The 23,098-nt window shown below is 48.1% G+C and overlaps 2 protein-coding genes across 6 annotated transcripts in view; one reads left to right on the plus strand and one right to left on the minus strand.

Moving 5' to 3' along the window:
- The window catches only part of Extl3 (exostosin like glycosyltransferase 3), a 92,363-nt gene extending 82,133 nt beyond the window's left edge, over positions 1 to 10,230 (plus strand). For 4 of the 5 annotated variants that reach the window (XM_028889987.2, XM_028889984.2, XM_028889988.2 and 1 more), the window contains exons 5-7: positions 2,693 to 2,837; positions 5,005 to 5,133; positions 7,515 to 10,230. In XM_028889987.2, the coding sequence (XP_028745820.1) occupies positions 2,693 to 2,837; positions 5,005 to 5,133; positions 7,515 to 7,724 (484 nt within the window). In that variant the 3' untranslated portion in view covers positions 7,725 to 10,230. The remainder of the gene's footprint in view (positions 1 to 2,692; positions 2,838 to 5,004; positions 5,134 to 7,514) is intronic. The other variant, XR_005092166.1, reaches the window with a different exon arrangement.
- Positions 10,231 to 16,052: 5,822 nt separating this feature from the next.
- The window catches only part of Ints9 (integrator complex subunit 9), a 94,989-nt gene continuing 87,943 nt past the window's right edge, over positions 16,053 to 23,098 (minus strand). Inside the window, exon 15 of the mRNA XM_037208274.1 lies at positions 16,053 to 16,625. Within this exon, the coding sequence (XP_037064169.1) occupies positions 16,430 to 16,625 (196 nt within the window). The 3' untranslated portion in view covers positions 16,053 to 16,429. The remainder of the gene's footprint in view (positions 16,626 to 23,098) is intronic.

Here is a 23,098-nt window from a genome sequence, read left to right on the forward strand (position 1 = left end):
GACTGAGATAAGGAGTCCCAGCTCTGAGGAGTTTGAACTCACAGAGGCTGAAGGTGGCGGCCTCCTTTGTCACCTGCGGCTTTTTGACCTTTTCTGAACGGTGAGAAAGTGGGGAGTTCCTTTCAGTGTACCCCCTAACAGTCATTTTGAATGTGCGGTTTAGCCCTGAAGAACTGAACTGGCACATTGTCTCTAGGGGTAGATCCCAATCAACATCTGTAGGCAGGGCAGGGGGACACAGCGTGGAAGACACAGTGTGCCCTGTTTAGGTTTTTTTTTTAGCTTATTTCAGTTGTATGAGGCTGTGGACTTGATTGTGACATCTCTGTGCCTCCATAGGTTGTAATTTGCGTACTCGTCCTTTTCTATTCCTCCTCCTTTTCCCGTTTACTTCTAATTTCATGGCCTTTCCTCCTTAGCTTCTGCACATGCTAGAAAACATTTGTCTGCCTGAGTCCAGCTTGTTTCACACCACACGGTGACCTTCAGCTCCATCCATGTTCCTGAAAGGGCCATGATTTCATTCTTTGGACCTGTGTCTGTGTGCCACCCTGTTTTTATCGACTTATGAATGGATGGGCACCCGGGCCACTGTGGAATACCACAGTAAACGTGTCCCCGTAGGAAGCTGACCTGGATTCTTTTTGGTAGAGGTTGTACTTTATCTCGGTGGGGGCCTCCACACCGATTTTCCAAGTGGCTGGACCCCTGCCTGTGTGTCAGCCCTGTGTGTCCACACCTCCTTCCTAGAATTTGTTTGTTTCCTTGGTGACAGCCATTCTTACTGGGTGACGAGAACTCTCAAGGTAATTTTGATTGCATTTTCCTGGTAACGAAGGGTGCTGGACAGTTTTTCATGCGTTTATTGAGCATTCTTCCTTTGCCCATATTTGTTGTTGAAGTTGTTGAGGTCTTTATACTATAGTTGTTGGCTCCCTGTTGGGCGTGTACCAGGCCCGGCTTCTGTGCCTCCCTGTCCCTTCCCTCTGCTGCTCCCTTTGTGTGGAGCTTTTGTGTTGGAAGCAGACTCACTGGTAACCAAACAGCAGAGCGCTGCTGTGTGCTTCCCTCACACAGGGTGGCAGCTGGAAGTCCTGTTCATAGGCACCGTAAGGCAGTGCGGGCCAGGCCGAGGAGGACAAGCAGCAGCTTAGATTTCCGTTGCAGGAGGGTTGGCAGTCCTGGAGGCGGGTGCTGGTGACAGTGTCACAGCTGGTGTGTCTCTAATGCCACTGGAGAGTAGACCCTTCAGAAAGATGAAGACGGTATTCTGCCACAATAAGAACTGCCGTCGTTTGAAAAAGGAACCCTTGTAAGGCCCTGTTTTGTGGTGGAAGTTGTTAGATCGCAACTCTGTTTCAGGGAGCGAAATGCCCTGAAGCGGCTCAGGAGTTCTCAGGCACTGCAGTCTCTGAGGCCTTTTAGTAGCTGCCAGCTCCAATTTCAGCCAGCGAAACTGCCAACTGATGGGTTTGACTTAGCCAGAGGTTTGGGGATGATATCAACGTTTCTCCTGGGCCAGCAGGATGGCTCAGCAGCAGGTAAAGGTGCTTGTCTGCTAAGCCTAGTGACCTGAATTTGATCCGGGACCCCACGTAAAGGTAGCACCAATTCCACAAAGCTGCTCCCTGACCTCTACATGTACATCATGAACACACACATGCACACATGCATGCACACACACGTTTCTTTCAGATTTTTCAAAGCTGGGCTCAGTTCTGTCTCTCTCTTTTTTTTTTTTTTTTTTTTTTTTTTTTGCATTTAACAGATGCCCCCATTTGATGGTCTGTGGACAGCTTTACACAGTGGTTTCTCCCTAGGCCCTGCTCAGTTTAGGAAATCTCCTCACCACAGTGATTGCCTGTGGTATCTGAGTGCTTCTCCCATGTGCCTTCTGGAGCAGGAAGAACAGAAAGAAACTCAGGGTAGAGAAATTACGTACATGTTCTGTGGAACTAAGGTGTCAAGTTCATTAAAAACAAACCTTTAAGCCGGGTGGCGGCGGTGCACGCCTTTGATCCCAGCACTCAGGAGGCAGAGCCAGGCAGATCTCTGTGAGTTCGAGGCCAGCCTGGGCTACCAAGTGAGCTCCAGGAAAGGTGCAAAGCTACACAGAGAAATTCTGTCTCGAAAAAACCAAAAAAAAAAAAAAAAAAAAAAAAAAAAAACAAAAAACAAAAAACAAAAAAAAAAAAAAAAACCTTTAAAGAATTTAAAGAATTAAACAGGAATTGGTGTCTCCCACTTCTTAGCAGATTGTCACCTTCTGCATGTCCTACTACTTGCCCTTCCCACTAGACACTGGAGAGACACTTGTGGGTTGATAATCAGATATTATTGATGACACTGTGTAGTTTTTTTTGGTTTTTTTTTTTGGTTTTTTTGGTTTGGTTTTTCGAGACAGGGTTTCTCTGTGTAGCTTTGCGCCTTTCTTGGAACTCGCTTTGGAGACCAGGCTGGCCTCGAACTCACAGAGATCCTCCTGCCTCTGCCTCCCCAGTGCTGGGATTAAAGGCCTGCGCCACCACCGCCCCGGCGACACTGTGTAGTTTTTAATCTGATTTGCTTGTCTGATGTTTTTTAAAAAGGAAGGAAAAAAAGAAGAAACTGAAATAAAAGGAAAAAATGCAAAAGTCTAAGGGTCAAAACAGGCCGGATGAGAGCTCTTATTTTAAGTGTGTGTGTTTTCAAGGGTGTGGAGAGAGGCGCGTGATCGAATTGTGGGTTTCCCCGGCCGGTACCATGCGTGGGACATCCCTCACCAGTCCTGGCTCTACAACTCCAACTACTCCTGTGAGCTGTCCATGGTGCTGACAGGCGCTGCCTTCTTTCACAAGGTGAGCAGGTGCTGGGTTCGGAGCTCTGCGCTTAGCAAGGGTGAGCTCGTGTGAGAGCGGATGCGGCCTTCACACCAGCCTTTCTGCTCCTGTGACCCTTCTGGGCCAGGGGCCAGCGATTCCTGCCTTTGAGGAAACTGAGTGATGTGCTTAGAGAAGCAAGCCGAGCATGGTGGCCCACGCCCGGAATCCCAGTGGTCTGTAGCGAAGTAGGAGGCTAGGCTAGGTTGTACAGTGAGACCCCATCTCCTTAAGACAAAACCAAACCAAACCATGCATACAGTAACTGAAAGTCAGGACCAGGACTGCCCGCGGACCACGAGGACTGCCCGTAGATCATTGGCTCTCACTGTGGACAGCTGAGGGCACTAGACCAAAAGACCTGTAGGATATCCAAGTCTCCTTCCAGCACGGCCACCCCAGATGTGGCTCAGTCAGGCCGGAGCCTGGCACTCTTCTGGCTCAGACTGCTTGCCAGTGTACAAGGTTCACTGTGGGCCTCTGTCCAGGGCTCTGCCACTTCTGCCCAGAGGTGTTTTCACATTAGGGTGTCGACTCGCTCAGGACCTGCAGCGCAGGTCCCTTCGGCCTGTCACGCCTCTCCTGCACTGTTAGCTCTCTGTTACTCTGCTTGCTCTCCTTTCCCTACATTTCTTCTGATCTGCAACATATCCATTGGCTTCTTGTGGCTTCTGGGATTTCAATGGGTGTCTGGTCAGAGCTGCAGTGTGTGGGACATATAAAGAACACCAAAGTCTGAAAACCTGCATGAGAGAAATTATACAATATCTTAGATTTTTATGTTTACTTGTTGAAATGCAGTCGTTTTGGATAATGGGGGGCAATGAAGGTATTCTACTTTCCTTTTTCTTTTTCTTCTTTTTTTTGGACACAGGGTCTCTTTACATAGCCTTGGCTGTCCTGGAACTCACTATGTAGACCAGGGTGGCCTCAACCCGAATTCGGAGATCTGCCCACCTCTGCCTCCCAAGTGCTGGAACTAAAGGCATGCACCACCACTGCCTTTTTCTTTTGCGGGGCTACTCAGGATCAAACCTAAACTGGAGTGTGCATAGTGCTCTGCTGCTAAGTGACAATCCAGTTGTTTTCGAGGTTTTTTTTTTTTTTTTTTTCCAAGACAGCGTTTCTCTGTGTAGCTTTGCGTCTTTCCTGGAACTCGCTTTGTAGACCAGGCTGGCCTCGAACTCACAGAGATCCACCTGCCTCTGCCTCCCGAGTGCTGGGATTAAAGGTGTGCGCCACCACTACCCGGCTGTTTTTGAGTTTTAAGATCGTGGTTATAAGGACATTTAAAATGCCACACAGGCTCACACTGCATTTATTTTTTAAAAATTTAAATTGTTATTTTCTTCCAGATGTGTGTGTGTGTGTGTGTGTGTGGTATGCACATAGGATTTGTTTGCATGTCTCTGTGCAGGCTCAAGGTTGATGTCGGGGTCATCCCTGATCATCTTCTACCTTCTTCATTGAGGCAGGGTCTCAGTGAACCCCAGAGCTTGCAATATGTCTGGTCTTGGTAGCCAGCTTGCTCTGGAGGTCCTCTGCCTCCACCTTCCCAGGCTGTAATTACAGGCGGGCTACCACACCCATCTGGCATTTATGTGGGTTCTGGGCCGCCAAACTCGAGTTCTTAGCTTTGCAAAGCCAGCGCTTTTAGCCACTGAGTCATTACCCCAGCCCTGTATCCCATTTCTTCTGAGTGATGCCGGCATATACGCTCTGAAGAATCCCTGTTCTGGAGGTGGTGGGCACTGCCCTAGTGTTCCAGGGGCTTGGGTTCCATTCCCAGCACCACAGAATCCCTGTTCTGAGATGAGCAAGTCATTTCTACTGCCCCTCACAGAATGCCTTTGCCAGGTCCTCAACCCTTTGAACCAGCTTCTGTGAGGGTACTACCTTCCATTTGGTACTTTCTTGTAGACTGTAAAGATGCACTGATACATGAGATGTTCTCACAGTGAAGATCTGCATAGCAAAATGCTCATCATTCCTGCTCTTCAGTCCCTAAATTCCAATAGTGAGTCCCCACTGTGCCTACCTCCTGGGCACCTTCCCACACGGGTCCCAGCACCCCCTAGAGTCATGCATATTTTTGCTGGAAGTGAAAGAACGTCTAACAGTATTATGGTCCTTTCTTCCCTGACAGTATTATGCCTACCTGTATTCTTATGTGATGCCCCAGGCCATCCGAGACATGGTGGATGAGTACATCAACTGTGAGGATATTGCTATGAACTTCCTGGTCTCCCACATCACACGGAAGCCCCCCATCAAGGTAGGCCCGTTACCTGTGGAAGGCGTATGCACGCGCATTTCACTCTTCCTCAGAACATTCCTGTAAAGTGCACAAGGACACCCCTTAGATAACCGGTGGTAGGCTGTAAGGCAGGGCCTCGCACCGAGGCCATGGGACTTGTGGGGTGTGAGGGATGGGGCAGCTTCACTCCTGTCTCTCCTTCACCTCTGAAGCCGGCTGCGGCTGCCAAGGGTGGATGCATTAACTGCTCTGTTACCGAAAGGAATCTTCCTATACCAGCCTTATGGTAGCCGCCGCGCATATCGAAACAGTGTTGCTGGTCCCTGCTGTGAGGCGGTGGTCACAGCTTCTTTGTGTCCCAGTTCAGTTCCCAGCATGCACGTTGGGGGGCTCCCGCCCTCCTCTAACTCCAGTTCCTGTCTTCTGGACTCTGCAAGCGCTGCACTCATGGGCACACCCACACACAGACAGACACACATCTGTGCGCATAATTACAAGCAAAAATGTAAAGAAACCACTGCTCCGGTGAAAACCGTGATTCTATGATGCAAGTGTGTGGTGTGGGGTTGTGCCTTCGGTGAGAGTTGGTGGAGCCGTGGGTGGGTGGAGTGAAGAGGCCGGGCCGATGGGGCTGTGTCTCTGCGTGTGGACCCTACACATTGCAGCTTACTCTTAAATGTCTCTTTTGAACTGTCTCACTTGTGAGAGGGTAGAAACGCCCGCCTCGCTTCGTTCTCCTGTGCGGACACGTTAGTGTGAGCCTGCACTGAGGCGGGACACTGGAAGGCCTCGTCTGCCCCGAGTTAGTCTGCCCTGTTTCTGTCCCAGGACCAGGGTTGCCTGTTCTGAGCTTTCCATGAATGACCTTACACCTTTTCTCCACGTCACTTCATCATCTTGCTTACATAGTTTGGTCATCTCGTTTCCCAGTCTCAGTTCTAATTTCGGTACCCTTCACTTGCTGATTTTTCTCTTCCTGCTCACTGGTTGAATGTCTGTATGATTTCTGAGTGTCTCTGGAAAGTTCCTTGTGCACACACACTTTCACCACAGCCGCCCGTCACCCTGCTGCCTCTGTCTTCGGTTTCTGTAGGTCTCCCTCCCTCTGCGCTCGCTCCTGTGTATGGCTTGTTTGGATGCCGCACAGGGCTTTTCCTATGTCCGGGCTCACAGCCTCTTTAAGACCAGCGCAGGCTTCATGAGCATCTTGGGGGTGTGCAGGGCACACAAGTAGCTTAAATTCCTGCCTCAGTCCCACAGGAGACGTCTTCAGATGCAGCCAGAGGTGTGCCATTCTCCTTCGATTAGAGCTGAGCTTGGGAAGAAAACCTTTGTCCACCATCTTTGTCGGTACCCAGGTCTCATCCTGCCGGGTCCCAGGCTCAAGACTCTAGCAGAACTTTGTGAAGGGTTGCTGTCTTGCTTAAGAGACACCATGACCACGGCAACTCTTTCTTTCTTTTTTTTTTTTTTGTTTTTTGAGACAAACTAGCTCCATAGACCAGACTAGCCTTGAACTCATGGAGATCCTCCTGCCTCTGCCTCCTGAGTGCTGGGATTAAAGGTATGTGCCACCACTGCCCAGCCAATGGCAACTCTTATAAAGGAAAACATTTAATTAAGGCTGGCTTACAGTTCCAGAGGTTCAGTCCGTTATTGTCATGGTTTCAGAAGCATGGCAGCGTGCAGGCAGACATGGACCTGGAGAAAGAGCTGAGAGTTCTACCTCTTGATCCGCAGGCAACAGGAAGTGAACTGTGTTCCATGCTGGATGTAGCTTGAGCACATGAGACCTTAAAGCCCGCCCCCACAGTGACACACCCCTCCAACAAGGCCACACCTCCTTATAGTGCCACTGCCTAGAGTCCAAGCACTCAAATATTTGAGACCACGGGGCTATACCTACTCAAACCACAAGTTACCTATGTTAATGGTTGACCATGTGTGTGTGACACCATCATGTTACTTACATTTTTCTAATTGTTGGAAATCTCAATCATATAGACTATTTTCTCACGTTTTAAAATGTAATTTTCTTAACTATCTTTCTAATGGCTATGTCATATTTTAGAATGATTTGTTTCTGTTTTGACTGGCTTTTCCAGTATTTTGCTCTGAAAAACAAATAACTGTAGACCATGTCTTGCTCTGCCACCCAGATAAATACTGCAGGTAGACTTGATTGGACCAGTAACACGGGCATACTAAGACTTTGTGTCTGTTAAGTATGGGGACGTGGAAAGAGCCCGTGAGTGTTTTGGACACGCACATGCTGGGCGGTGTGGATGTAGCCGTCGGCTCAGCGGCTTCCCTGTGGACTTGGCCTTGGCTTGGCCTCGCTGTCGGGTTCTGTCAGCAGCCACGCCGTGTTCTCACCCTGCTCTTTCTCCTGTCTCCAGGTGACATCGAGGTGGACTTTCCGATGCCCAGGGTGCCCTCAGGCCCTGTCTCATGACGACTCTCACTTTCACGAGCGGCACAAGTGTATCAACTTCTTTGTCAAGGTGTACGGCTACATGCCCCTCCTGTACACACAGTTCAGGGTGGACTCCGTGCTCTTCAAGACCCGCCTGCCCCACGACAAGACCAAGTGCTTCAAGTTCATCTAGGGCCTTGCCGGTTCCGAAGAGACGAGGAGCAGCGTGAGGGGAGTCGCTCCCAGGTTCCCAGGCATTGAAGGACCTTGGGGACATCTGTGTGGCGGGGGCCCAGACCCTTGGCAGGGAGGCAGCAGGAAGGAGTGGAGAGGCTAGCCTGTCTTTATCCGGAAGTCAGCCACACTGGGCCCAGAATCCCGGTCAGCAGACTCAGGGCTTCTGCACAGGGCACTGACTGAGAGTGAACACTGAGTACTCTGGGGACTCTGGAGAGTCACCAGTTCATAAGCCCAGGACGGCTGGTTCGTGGTTTTTTAAATTCAGTAACAGCTATTATTATTTAAAGAGAGTTTTCACATCTGCCCTTCAAGGCTTATTTATATGTGTGCGTATATGTACACACATACGTGTACACACACACACACACACACACACACACACACACACACACACACACACGCACAATTTGGTGGGGTGAGGGTACACCTGCAATTTCTGCCAATCTCTCCAAGGGAGGGACCTAGCTGGCTCTGTATTTGGCGGACAGGGTCCTGACCCTGCCTCTGGACTGTCGTTTGCAGCCCCATCCTCCCAGGGGCACTCGCTGCAGAAATAAGCAGGATGGACTTGGCCTAGGCAAGATCTCCTGATCTATTCCGACCCCTTTCTGCTGCCTCAGTGATGCTAACACAGCTTCTTCTCCTGCTGGAGGCTGCACTGTGCAGACCAGGAGCTGTGATCCCGGGCTTGGGGGGGGTGGGGCTGGTGCCAGGCGGCACTTCCTGTCCCTGGGCTTTCTGCTCCTCTCCCATCCCTTCCTGTGTTTGAGAGAGAATACGGAGGCAGGGATGAGGCCTGCCCAGTGGCTCTTCAGCTCACCCTCCTGGTGGCACTGGTGCAGGGCGCTGGTGGCGGGTTCCTGTAGTACTTGCTTCTCTGGAGGAGACAACAGGAAATTGGCAGGCTGGAAGGCCTCGGCTGGGAGCTTTTGTGTGGTGTAGAACTAGCCTGAGTCCTTTGGAGGATTCCAGAGTCTCACGGCAGGGCACGTGGCTTGGGATGAACCCCCAGGTGAGCTCACCTTCCCACTTCCGTCTGGACTCCATCCTGTACCGATGGGGTTTAGATCCCTGATGCCGTGTTGGCTGTAGGAAGCCCCCTCTTTCAAGGTCTGGGATTTGCTAGGAGAGTTCTAGTCTGGTCTTGGCATTCATTCACCCCTACGTTATCACTCTCCTCCACTCCTCGTTATGGTTCTGTCCCCAGGGCCGAAAGTGAAATAAGCTAATTTCGGGCGTGGTGGCAGCCAGACACTGGAAGCGTTGTGCTGTGTCAGGGATTCAGCCTGAGACTTGTCGCCCCAGCCCCACGTGGTTGAAGTGGGACCGAGTGTTTCCAGCAGCTGAACCAGAGCTCAGGTCTGTCCTGCACCTGCCTTAAGCCAGTGTCGTCTTCCTCGGCCCTGACCGAGCGCTGCTGATCGGGGTCCTTTCCTGCCTGCTGTCCCGACTTCTGTGTAGATCCTTCTGCTGTAGGGCTGGCATGGGCCCTGGGAGGCCCTCTGGCCAGCAGGACCAGGCTGCTGCAGAGCTTCCCAAGGGCCGCCTGGGACATTGAGTTCTTGGCCACTCAGCAAAGGGGTCCAGACTCCTTACCCCAACTTTCTGTCCTCTTACTATTCCTTGTAGCGGTGGCCCTTTTCCCTCAGGGGAGCCAAAGAGTGTGGTGTTTTTTTGCTAAATATGTGGCTGCTACTTTTTTTCTTTCTTTCTTTTTTTTTTTTCCTTCCCAGTATTGCCATGAGCCCCATCCCTGTCGGCCTTGTTTCTTTTGATGTGAGAACTTCTTGTACATTGATGCTCTGGCACCTGATGAGAAAGTCAGTCTCTATGGTAGAACCCCTTTGTAGGGCACTGTTTTGGTCACTCATGGGTATCATCGCAATGTCTTTCAGGGATAGTGATGTCAGAGCATCCTATGGGATGGCATTCCTGGGCCTGGTGGGAACACTAACTGAAGGACCCCAGCAGCAAGTGTGGACAGTGACTGTGGACTCTTTCAGAGGCAAGAGGCAGAGGCAAAGCGGTTGGACGCTGCTTGTCATTTGGGTTGGGGAGCGAGGGGACATGCTTGGAAACAAGTGTCAGGAGCCTGCCTGGTGTTGGGTGCAGCTCCTCATGGGTCACCCCCTAGCGCAGACTCCTCTAACAGGGGCACACCTGGCTACCTGTTTCAGTTTCCAGGGCCCGGACAGCTTTGTTTTTCAGTTGCTCTTTATCTTGAGGGCAAGGGCCACCCACAGAGTGACAGTCCCCCAGGGTGCCTCAGGCCAGTGGACCACCTACAATGCTCCTGTCTGGGGTGGCCCTGTGAGTGAACGTGGAGCTGGAGGGTGGGGCTGCCTGGGGCAGCTCGGATAACATAATTTGTCCATCTGTCTGCCCCTTTCAAACCGTGAGCACAAAGGTCTTATGTTGGATTTTTGTAAAAAACGAAATAAATGGAGACTTTAACTCAAGCTTGGAGGTGTTTGGTTATTCCCAGCAGGGATAGAGGCGTTACCTGAGCCAGGGTGCCGCCTGCCTCATCAAAGCGGCCTCTGCGTGGCCAGATGGGAGCACTCCGACTCCAGCCAGGGAGCGATAAGGGGAGCCGGACAAGCGTGAGCCCAGGCAGTCAGCCAGTGTCCGTTTTGCACACCAGCGGGAATTTTAAGAGATTTATTTCTCTTGTGTGCATGTGTGTGTGTGACTGTGTGTGTTAATATAAGCACACTTGTGCAGCTGCCTGCTGAGGCCAAAAGAGTTAGGGACAGCTGTGAGCCACCCAATGTGTGTGCTAATGGAGGTCCAGTCCTGGGCAAGAGCAACGGGTCTTTTAACCCCAAGAGCCATCTCTGGCTCCTCCCACCAGCCTTGACAAATGCGCTGTGATGTCCTCTGCTGACCTGGTAGGGGTGGGCTCTGGGTGTCCCTGCGCATCAGATCATAGGCCTTTGCTGTCTGCATCTGAGAATTGCTACAGGGGTTGAAGCAAGTGCTGTCCTGGGCTGTCGAAGATGGAACCCCAGGAAGGCCTCAAGGGGCAGGCCCTCTTCTGGCTCTGCAGGTGGGAGCCCAGGGCCCTGACACTGAAGATTGACAGGACTTAAACGTGTCCTTCTGCTGGGGACAACGGGGGGGGGGGGGGGGGGGGGGGGGGGGGGACACGACACTCATGCCATAGTTAGACTTCTTGCCCAGAATACTGAGGAGGGTGAAGGAGGCTGTGATGGAAACGCTCTCACTGCATCCACAGAGAAGGCCTATTCAGAATTTCTGGCTTAGTTCTGCCTCAGGCCCACCTGTGGAATCCAGAGTGTCAGCAGGGTCTGTCGTCAGTGGCGCTGTCGCTCAAGTGTTAGGGCTGGTTCCAGATGGTGGGGTATGGGCACTGCTGTGGGGTGTATGTGCTCAGACACTGGGGTGTCAGCCCATAGCACGGGTGGGGTCACAGCCATCGGCGAGAGGTGTAGTCTCAGAAAGTGGCAAAAACTGCCAGGCGTAGGCCTTCCGTAAGACGGCGAGTCGGCTTTGGTGCACATGGGCAAACGCGGTGGACTGAAAGGAAGCCAACTGCCTGCTTGGCTCTCCATGTGTTTCAAAGGTAGAGGGCTTGCTCCCCTGCCGCAGCTGCCCTTGGGGTGTGAGCCGAGGAGTGGCTGCTGTCCCGTCTCCTGGCAGAGCAGCCCTGCTGGCTGCCCGTGGCCTCCTGTGTGCTCTGCATCAGCCACTGAAGAAGGAGCACCCACCGAGGAAGGCACCAAGCCATTCGTGGGTGCCTGACGGGAGAGCGGGGCAGGCTGAACCCACGGCAGAGTGAGCTGGATTGCTTCCAAGGTACCCAGGCATTGAATGACTGGGGGATATGTGTAGGGTGGGGTTTAGACTCTCTGCTGGGGGGCGGCAGGAAGGGTGGAAAGGGGGTAACTGTCTTGCTAACAGCCACTTGTGCATTGCAACGATGAGTGAGCCAGGTGTGACGGTGCCGACCTGCAGTCCAAGTGCTCAAGAGGCAGGAGGACTGCCTGGAGTTGGAGGCATCTTGGGCACTTGGGCCGTTTCCAGAGTTGAGCGTTTCGGAATTAAGCTGCTGTGAACACTGACGAGCAAGTCCATGGTGGACCCACCTTTCTCCCTGCAGTGGGTACCTGTGAGCAGGGGTGTCAGGCGATGCACACTTGCACGCTGCAGTTTTCTGCAGTGATCGCTGCCTTTTGTACGTGCGGTAATGCTGGGTGTGTTCAGTGCCGCATGCTCAGCGGTCTTGGGAATGTGCTCCTCTTTGTCCTGGAGTTCAGGGGAGACCTGGGCTCTGCTGAGCTGAAGTAAGCAGAGAATGTGCACAGCACAAAACCCAGCAGCAGGAGCTGTACCCGGGCTCACTGATGACTGGAGGGATAGGCTTACAGGCTGGGAAGGCCATTATTTCAAAGTATAAAAGCACCAATCAGGAAGTATATTTTTAAATTATTATTTGTGAGGCATGTTCGCACCTTGTAGTACAGGTGAGCCTGGAAAACACTAGGTACCCCAGGCTGGCCTTGAACTTGAGCAATCCTTTTGCCTTGACCTCCTGAGTGCTGGGGTTGCAGGTGTGAGCTACCCCTGACTAGTAAGTAGCACTTTAGGTAGAAATACGTCCATTAGAATGATTAGGTTGCTGTTCACTGTGGTGTATTCACAGTTGTGTGTCAGGAAGACAGCAGAGTTAGGAACTGATACTGTGGCTACTAGAGGGTCAAGGGACGGAATCCTATGGCCTCTAATTCCTGTGTGAGAGACAAGCAAGGTTACCGGTGCCTAACTGTTGTAGGAATTAGGCAGAGTCACTGTACATTAGGGTGAATAGCTGTTTCCTAGGAGCACTTTGACCTTGAAGAATCACTGTGGAAAACACATTTGTCTTTCTGCAGGGTGGGCGGTATTGCGGCCTTTGCATGACTTTGGTCACAAGATGCCTCTGGCACACCTGAGGTTCTTGGATTACTGTGTATTTACACAGTAAAGGACTAAAGTCATGAGGACATGTGATGTTTTCCTCTGGAGAGGCGTATAGATTAGATAGAACCTTTGTAGGAGGAAATACTTTACAGTCAATAAATATGCCTTTTGTACGGCTCTTTAGGGTTCAGTTCACCAGAGGCTGGACCTTCCTCTACCACACAGGCCTTACAGTTTCATCCTGGAGTGACCTCTTTCTTTGACTGATCTCCGTGGCACAGGACACCCTGACACCTAATGACAAGACCTAGGTAAAGACCCTGCTCAGACACCATGGTGCTAAGCTGCAAACGCTGAAATACATATAAAACCATTTGACGGCAGCGGGGCTGACGCCTGGGGCACACGAAGCTGTGGAGACTGCAGAATAAAACCCCCAGGATTTAAGCTCCTGATCTGGCTGGAGCCCGTGGCATTGGCCATCTTTGGCTCAGTTCTGTATCGTCTGTCTCCAGGCTCAGCTGTCCTCCTCCTGAACCAGAGCTGGTTACTTACACCCTACCCCAGGTTCAAAATAATAATGCATGGATATGTCGTCATCCCACTGTTTCAGGAGGGCCTGAAAACAGGTGCCATCTGCCTCCCCGCAGTGGCAGCCTGGTGTCCCGGTGCCTGTGTTGGGGAGGGAGAAGCGGCCCGTTTCAGCCCCGGTTGCTTAGCTCTTGAGTGCACCATCACACAGTGATGGTTCCTGTTGGTCCTTCTACATCATCTGGAAAAGCCGACTCCTGCCTCTCCAGGATATGGTGAGGGCTGTGGGCCGGAGGCTGTGGAGTGAGATGGAATATGGTGCGCCCTTGCCTGAGAGGAATGGACCAGGAGTCATGTCTCCTTGGCGGATGTAGAGGGCAGGGAGCCACAAACTGGCCGTTTTTGGGGACCCTCACTGAAACTCTGTATTTCAGGCCCCACGTCCAGCACTGGATTGGGGCTGTGAGGAAAGAGGAGCTGGGCTGGGAACTCCAGCTAGGCCACAACAGGTCCCTGAGCCAAGAACGGCGAGGGAGGAAACGTCTCCTGTTTGGCAGCTGCTAGGGTTGAGCTCACTTGTTACAGCAGTAGAGCCGTGCTTGAATCCTTCGGGGAAAGACTTGTTAGACAGACAGACGTGGTGGTGAGGTCAGCCTGGGCTACTTATGTCAGGACCCTGTCTCCAAACAGGCAGGCAGTGAGTTACAGAAGACTGTGCAAAATAAATGGAATCGTGTACTCTAGCAAGGACAGTCTGTCACTCAGGTTGTGCTCAGCGCCTGAAGTGCTGCCCGGCACTCCTGCTCCTGTGGCGCAGTGAGTGGACGGAGGAAGACTAGAAGATGGGCGCTCACTGCTCCACACTGGGAAGGCCCAGATCACAGGTGAGCAGTGGCTCCGTGACCTATTCTCTGGGCTGCGCCTGGAGCACCAGGCTATCTTAACTCGGTGGGCTCCCTCTGAGACTACAGAAAACAGACAGAATTGGCAAAAGCGGGTTCCTCAGGCTCCATTTAGTCATCGATACCATTAGGCTTGGGTGGAGTTTTTTGTTTTTGTTTTTTTCCTGGAGCTGAGGACTGAACCCAGGGCCTTGCGCTTGCTGAGCTAAATCCCTAGCCCATTGGGTGGAGTTCTTGAGTGTCAGTGGGTACTTCTTGAGCCAGGGCCAGTCACAAGCAGCTTTCATTAGTTCTGTGGGTTCTACTAACCAACCTATTGTGGCTTCCAAATATCTAACCCTAGTCAGTCACCTGGCTCTCTCCCTGTACCTGGGACAGCAGCACCACACTCTGCTGGAAGAATGCTTTGTCTCCATCTAGCTTCTGTGGCCAAGTGGGTGCTGGTGACTTAATTGCCCTCTGTAACTTCTAGGTCATCCCACCTGCCAGGCATCAGTCTGTTGGAGGATCAATGCCTCCGGGCCCTCTGATCAGACTTACCAAAGTCAGACTGACTGTCCCCAAGGCAATTCTTTCTGCATGCATACCTGGTAGACAGTGTATTTAAATGTCTGTGTGGGTCTTTTGAGCTTTATAATACATTTTCACTTTTCCAAGATGTTTCAAGTTTGATCTCTCATGAGAAAGAAGGTGATTCACCTACACAATCTCCTGAAACAGCACCCAGCTTGCAGAGCAGGCCCCCAGTCCGGCCCCTCCCAGGCGGGCTCACGTAGTGGAGTCTGAGGTACATTCCAGGACCCTCGGCAGAATGTGCCCACGGTGAAGATGGGAAAGTGAAATCCCTTTCGTCTGCCAGTCAAGAGCTCACCCCAGACACAATCCCAGGAGAGCGATCACCAGCCTTCCCAGAGCCTGTGCCATCCCCTCTACAGCACGTCCTACAGCTCCCATGTCACTAAAAACCCCTTGTGACATTCCCTCACGGTTGGGACCTAACCCAGGGCCTCATTCATGCTAGGATACATGCTAACTGCACCCCGGCCCTCTTTTTGAGACAGGATCTCCTTCAATTGCTTAGGCTGGCCTTGGACTTGGGGTCTCCCCATCTCTGGAGAAACTGAGCACCCTGGCCTGCACCACCATGGCTGGTAGACTTCCAGCTGTCCTCCCACCCGTGCTCCAAGGCACTGCCATTGATTTGCAAAGCTGGCTTTCTTAGACGTGGTCGGGCCCAGTGTGATCCACAAGCAGCCATCTCTGAAGGGTCCTTCTGAGACCACCCTTCCTCCCGCAGTGTGGGCAGGGGCTGGAGAGCGGCATGTCTGTCAGCTAGTGGGGTGGAGCAGCAGCCATGCGCCACCAAACCGGATGCGCACTCTAAGAGGTGTACGTCAGTTAGGCTGTTTTGCCATTTCATTAGAGAAGGCTTCACTGAATTCTTGGATTGTACTGCTCAGGGGTCTCCCTAACAAGGTCGTCACCTATCTGTGTAAGAAGTACCTTTTCACAGAATTCAAATATATCTGAATTCATTATTGCTGCTCCCTCTTCCTCTCTTTTGTTTTTCAAGACAGGGTTTCTCTGTGTAGCCCTGACTGTCCTGGAAATCACTCTGTAGACCAGGCTGGCTTCGAACTCAGGAGGCAGGTGCTGGAACTAAGGGCATGCACCACCATATGTGGCTTGTTTCTGCTTCTTGAGACGGAGTCTGAAGAGCCCAGGCTGGCCTTGAATTTGCTGTGTATCAGAGGATGACTGAATTCTCCAGCACTGGGATTATAGCGGCATTTTTATAAACCGGGCTGGGTTATGATTAAGGCAGAGGTTAGATGTGCTGTGGCATTTTCACTGGTGGGTGTAGTGTCAGACCCCCGCCCCCAGATATTAAATCATTATTTAGACTGTGGTTCACCAGAACAGGGTACTTCTATAAAAATAATGTTTATTTTAGGAGAAGGGGCCCCAGAACAGAGCTGTAGGCTTGCTTTCTGGTTTGGGGGACAGTCCTTTATCCGGTGAAGTACTGTAGGCAGGGAAGTCAAGAGCCGCCCCCTTCGGGCCCTGAAACATACATAGGCCAGCCATTTTCACACTTCCCTTAGGAAAGGACACCTGTCATGCTGTCGTCCAAGCTGCTCAAGAGCTCCGGAGCCGCAAAGGACAGGATCCCCAAAGTTCTTGGCTTCGGCAGTACAAGGACATGCAGGTCCTGGCCCAGAGACACCTCTCCTCTCTGGAAGTCAGAGACCACCACCAGACTGTCTGAGGTGAAAGGCCTTGGAGTTCATGGATGCCCCACTCAGAACTTCTGTAGGAACCTGAGGACGAGGTCCCGCAATCGTACCCTCAGAGTCTCGTCATTGTCACAGATGATGTGAGTTGAGTCTTCTTCAATCTGGATGAGTGTCTCGGCTTCCTGCAGCAGGACAATATGGCCCTTGGCTGTGTCTTCCACCTTAATGTCACTGAAACCATGCTGTTCAAAAGAGGAGGATGGTTACTCTGGAAGCAAGGCCTGACTGAGCACTCGAGATTGGCATGACTCCCATGTGGTGGTAATCTAATTGTACTGAATTATTATTTTGATTGTATGTTAATAAATAAAGTTGTCTGGGGGTCAGAGCTATTAGAGCCATAGCAAGAGTGTGGCGGTGGTGGCACACGCCTTTAATCCCATAAGATCTCTGTGTGTTCAGGGTCAGAGCTATTAGAGCCATAGCAAGAGTGTGGCGGTGGTGGCACACGCCTTTAATCCCATAAGATCTCTGTGTTCAGGGATACAGTCAGCATTGGAGACATATACCTTTAAGACCTAGGGGGCTGTACATTCAGACAGTGACGAGGCAGTCATGTGTTTGGGTTTACAACCAATGAGAAGGCAGAACAACATACTTTAAAAAAACTAACCGACAGGAAGTAGGTCTCTTTTCGCGAAGCTGGGACAGCAGAAGGAAGGGTGAGATTTAGCTCTGAGCTCTGACCTCTCGACTTTCTCTTTTACATTGTTTCTGTGTTTCTTATTTAATAAGACGGTTGGTTACATCAACATCTGGCGCCCAACGTGACAAGAATCCATTAAAAACTGCTTGGCTTGGCGGCAGGTCCGCTTTCCCGCAAGGGCGGCAGGCGGCCCGCGGCGGCGGCGGTGGCACGCGGCGGCCGGCGGCGATCGGCTTCTTAGTCCGAGCCTGGGTCTAGTTCTGCTTGACCTCAGGCTGGACTATCGGTGAGCTGCTTGCTTAAATCCTGCTTAAAGCCGGTGCTACAAACAACTCAGAGTTGCCCTGCCGAACAGAGCCTTGCCTGTAAAGCCAACGCACGTGGTCGGAGCTTAAGGAAGCCAGACCCAAGCCTTGATTCGGCACAAGAGGGAACACGTGGCTGCATTTAAACTTTAGCCAGCTACGCTTTCTTGCTTTCTCTCTCTCTCTCTCTCTCTCTCTCTCTCTCTCTCTCTCTCTCTCTCTCTCTCTCTCTCTCTTTCTCTTTGGATTTACACCTGGGACACTAGGTGGCTGTTTTGAAAATCCCCTCGGATTTCTACTGTTCTACGCAGATTTGGTAAGTCATAATATATCAGATATTTTAAAGGAAACTATCTAAAAGAGAATTTTTTTCCACGTTTAAAAAAGATATGGGTTTTATGTGTACATTGGAAGAAAATTGGTTTTTGTTCGAAATTTTAGGCAGTCTGGCAATGGAACAACTATATAATATTAGTATTGGTGGAATTATGCACCTTATCACTATAATAATCCACATTTTAATATTTAAAAAGATAGTCAATTTAAGTGCCAGGATAACAGCTTTAGAAGAACTTGCTAAACCTGTAAAAATTCAGACAGAAGAAATTAACAGTGAAGTTGTTTCAAGTCGGGATCATAAGGTTGCAGAAAGAAAGCCTGTTTTCACACAGTCACCCTTAATTTATCCTGTAACCGTACAGCAGATGCCTGATCAAATGGCTACACAAAATAATTGGGCTCCAATTGAAATGTTGGATTTAAAAAGGTTTAAGGAGGCAATAGTATCTTATGGCATGCATTCCCCATATGTAAAGCAAATGTTAAACTCTTGGTCAACATATAATAGGATAGTACCACAGGACTGGCGGGACCTGGCACAAGGTGTTCTGGAACCCAGCCAGAGACTTCAATTTCTGACTTGGTTTAAGGAGGAGGCTAAAAACATAGAAAAACAATGGAGGGATAAAGGAATACAAGTTTGCCAGGATCAGCTTATGGCGAAGGCCAATATGCTTCAGCACAAACACAATGTTTATATGATGTCCAAACCCTAATTTTATGTCGAACGGCAGCCTTGAATGCATGGGACAAAGTTGAGGAACCAGGAAAAAAATCTGAGTCATTTACAAAGGTGAAGCAAGGCCCAAAAGAGTCTTTTACAGATTTTTTACAAAGACTGGCTTCAGCAGTAAAGAGAATGGTCTCAGATTCAGAAGCTGGTAAGGCAATAATTGAAGCTTTGGCATTTGAGAATGCGAATGCAGCATGCAAAACAATAATCAGGCCATTAAGGGCAAGATCTGCACCTATGGAAGATTGGATTAGAGAAACAATTAATGTTGAAGCTGATGAGCATGATGATACATGGGTAGGAGAAGTAATTTCAAAAGGTTTGAGGAGTGTTAGATGTTTTGGATGTGGGAAGCAAGGACATTTGAAAAGGGACTGTAGACAGGTCATTCCCAGAAACAATGTTTCTTCAAGGAACAATGGCAACAGAAGGCCCCTTCCTTCTGGAGTATGCAGAAGGTGTGGTAAGGGAAAACACTGGACCAACGAATGTAGATCAACAAAGGACAGACAGGGTAATCCTTTGCCTCAGTCTTCGGGAAACTCCCAGAGGGCCTCAGGCAGGCCCCAGTGCAAATCCAGTTCAAACCTTTCCTGCAGCCATAGAGGAAATGCCTGCTCTGGAGAGCGATTAAATAACCAAATGCCTATTGGAATAAATCATGCTGGTCAGGAAGATGAAACAGAGAGAATAGAAAATTCAGGAGAAAACATAAAGAAAATTTTTTGGCAAACTTCTATTAATGAACAAAGACCAAAATTAACAATAAAAATAAATGGTGTTTTGTTGTCTGGTCTGGTAGACACAGGTGTGGACGTTACCATAATTGCACCAGAATTTGGCATCCAACTTGGCCTCTTCAGGAGGTAAACGTTCAACTGTTAGGAATTGGGACATTATCTCAGGTGAAACAGAGTGCAAGATGGCTCGAATGTATAGGTCCAGAAGGACAGAGAGGAAAATTAAAACCATATGTGGCCAACATAACTATGAACCTGTGGGGTCGAGACTTGTTGCAACAATGGAATACTCAGATTAACATCCCTCCAATCTCAGAAACAAATCATAAACTGACTAGCACATGTTTCTGAGAGAAATATTAGAAGATATTGTTCTAATGAGTGGTCACCAGCCATCCATATTATACAAGAACAGGGCACAATAACTGATGATCTTCCAAAGACACCAACAGCTCTACCTTTAAAATGGTTAACAGACAAGCCTGTATGGGTCCAACAATGGCCTTTAACAACAGAGAAACTCCAGGCTTTAGAAGAGCTGGTAGAAGAACAGTTAAATGCTCAGCATATTGAAGAATCAACCAGCCCTTGGAATTCTCCTGTATTTGTTATTAAAAAGAAATCTGGTAAATGGTGAATGGTAACAGACCTTAGAGCAATTAACAAAGTAATTCAGCCAATGGGCTCTCTACAATCTGGGATGCCTTTGCCTACTCTGTTACCAAAAGGATGGCCTCTCATAGTTATTGATTTAAAAGACTGTTTCTTTTCAATACCCTTACAAGAAAAAGACAAAGAAAGATTTGCTTTTACAGTGCCTACTTATAATAATTCTCAACCGGTTAAAAGATTTCAATGGAGGGTCCTCCCACAGGGAATGTTGAATAGCCCAACTCTGTGCCAATATTTTGTGCAACAGCCATTGGAAGTGATACGTAAAAAATTTTCTAAATCTATAATTTATCATTATATGGACGATATTTTACTAGCTGACTCAAATGCAGATACTTTAGAAATAATATTTGAAGAAGTAAAGAAAATTTTGCCTTGCTGGGGATTACAAATTGCTCCTGAAAAGATACAAAGAGGAGATTCTATTAATTATTTAGGATATAAAATAGAGCTACAAAAAATTAGACCCAAAAGGTGCAAATTCGGAGAGATAGACTACAGACTCTTAATGACTTTCAAAGATTATTTGGAGACATTTCTCATCTACGAACTATTGTTGGGGTAAAAAATGATGAACTGACTAATTTGTTCAGAACCTTAGAAGGTGACAAGGACTTAAATAGTCCAAGAGAATTATCACCTGAAGCTGAGAAAGAATTGGCCTTGGTAGAAAAGAAAGTGCATGAAGGACACGTGGATCGTATTGATCCAAAGCTGGATTGCATTTTGGTTATTTTACCTTCTAGGCGTTCTCCTACTGGAATATTAATGCAGAGGGAAGATATTATATTGGAATGGATATTTTTACCAAATAAACCAAATAAAAAATTAAAAACTTATGTGGAAAAAAATCTCTGACTTGATTTACAAAGGAAAACTGAGACTTCGTCAATTAGCAGGCATAGACCCAGCAGAAATTGTCGTACCATTAACTAAGGAGGACATTGAAAAATTATGGACAGAAAGTGAACCTTGGCAAAGAGCTTGCAGTAATTTTTTTGGGAGAAATTAACAGCAAATATCCCAAAAGCAATAGAATTGATCTTATAAAGAGAGCTGAATGGATCTTGCCTCAAATTGTACGGCAAAAACCCATATCTGGAGTTCGTACATTTTATACAGATGCCAACAAAGAAGGAAAGGCTGGTTACAAATCAGAAAATTTAAGTAAAGTGGTTCAAAGTCCGTATAATTCAGTTCAAAAATCAGAATTGTATGCTATTCTGTTGGTATTAATGGATTTTTTCAGAACCTCTCAACATAGTAACTGACTCTCAGTATGCTGAAAGAGTGGTGTTACATATTGAGACTGCAGAATTTATCCCTGATGCTTCAGAATTAACTTCACTATTTATTCAATTACAAGATACAATCAGGAAAAGGGATCATCCTTTATATATAACTCACATTCGATCCCATACTGGTCTGCCAGGCCCTCTAGCACAAGGCAATGATGAGATTGATAAATTATTGATAGGAAATGTGCTGGAGGCCTCAGAATTTCATAAAAAACATCACGTCAATAGTAAAGGTTTAAAAAAGGATTTTTCCATAACCTGGCAACAAGCCAAAGAAATAGTAAAGAAATGTCCTACTTGTTCCGTCTACAATCAAATGCCATTACCAGCAGGATGTAACCCAAAGGGTACTCAGAGAAATGAAATCTGGCAGATGGACGTGTTTCACTTTGCAGAATTTGGAAAATTGAAATATGTACACCACACTATCGATACTTATTCAGGATTTCAATGGGCAACTGCTTTGAGTTCTGAAAAAGCTGATTCTGTAATCACTCATATTGCTAGAAGTTATGGCCATCATGGGTATACCTGCACAAATCAAAACTGACAATGCTCCATCATATGTCTCTGTTAAAATGAAAACAGTTTTTTTGCTTATTACAATATAAAGCATATTACAGGCATACCACATAATCCTACAGGTCAAGCAGTTATAGAAAGATCAAACAGAACTCTAAAGGATATGCTAAATAAACAGAAATGGGTAACAAAAACCCCCAGAAATAGACTACATAATGCTCTTCTAACTTTGAATTTTCTGAATGCCAATGAGAAAGGAACAACAGCTGCAGAGAGACATTGGATAATAGAAAAAACTACAGAATTAAATCAGCCTATATACTTTAAGGATGTGCTGACCTCAGAATGGAAACCAGGGTATGTATTACATTGGGGACGTGGTTTTGCTTTTGTTTCCACAGGAGAAGATAAGCTGTGGGTACCATCAAAATTGATAAAGGTTCGATTTGAACAAGAGAGACCTCTTAATTGAGGAGGTGATAGTTCATCAACCAGCATGAACATCCAATTTAAACTAACTTGTATCAATAAAACATGCCTTTTCATTTAATCAGATAATAACTTGCGAAAAAGGAACATCCCCAAAATTAGTCTTGGGGAAAGGTTTTTGTTTTTGTCTTTTAGGAAAATGAAGGTTAAGGAATCTGAAGAACACTGGACAAATGAGACAACTGAAGAAAAGTGACAAATCATCTATCCCAAGAAACAGAATGAAACGGTGTATGGGTATATATTATCTAAAAAAATTTTATGTCTTCCTAAATGTTTGTTTCTGCTTTTCTCTAAAGATTTAACACTACTGGTTTTCTAATAGTCCCAGTTCAATTAAAATTTAAAGCTGACTTTGGAGTTGGAGAATGGCTCTCTCCTTCTTTAAACTCAAGCATGTTGTTAAAAGGAAAATGCAAACTCCCTGTATCATGCCAGAATAAGAGCCATCTTCTGCTATGGTACAGGACAAAAGCAAAATTAATTAAGGGACTATTCTATTACTAATCTCAACTCTTTGATTCTATTCTGATTCTTTAAACTTTTCTCAAAGTATAAATTTTTATCAAAATTTACAAGATTAATATATATATATGTACATTTTAAACTTGTTAAGATATGAATGGTCACATAGAGTACTAACTAATTCTAGAAAAAAGGCTAGCTGCATATATATGTTTTTGTGTTCGAGTCTCTTATCAGTTTTCTGCAGGAAATCAAGGCCAGGCCTAACATCAACTGAAGTCTCCAGAAAGAAGATGGGGCCCCACAACAACAACAATTCCACGTGGACAATAATAATATCATTAAGCTGACAAACATCATCCATAGATCAGCTTTGAACTACAAGGTGCTCAGAGCAAATTTGAGATGACTAGCTGAGATGATCCAGTCTCAAAGACTACTTGAATAAGGACTTGAGATAAACCC

Source organism: Peromyscus leucopus, chromosome 9 (genome assembly GCF_004664715.2).
Source record: "Peromyscus leucopus breed LL Stock chromosome 9, UCI_PerLeu_2.1, whole genome shotgun sequence".
In the NCBI taxonomy this organism is placed as follows: Eukaryota; Metazoa; Chordata; class Mammalia; order Rodentia; family Cricetidae; genus Peromyscus; species Peromyscus leucopus.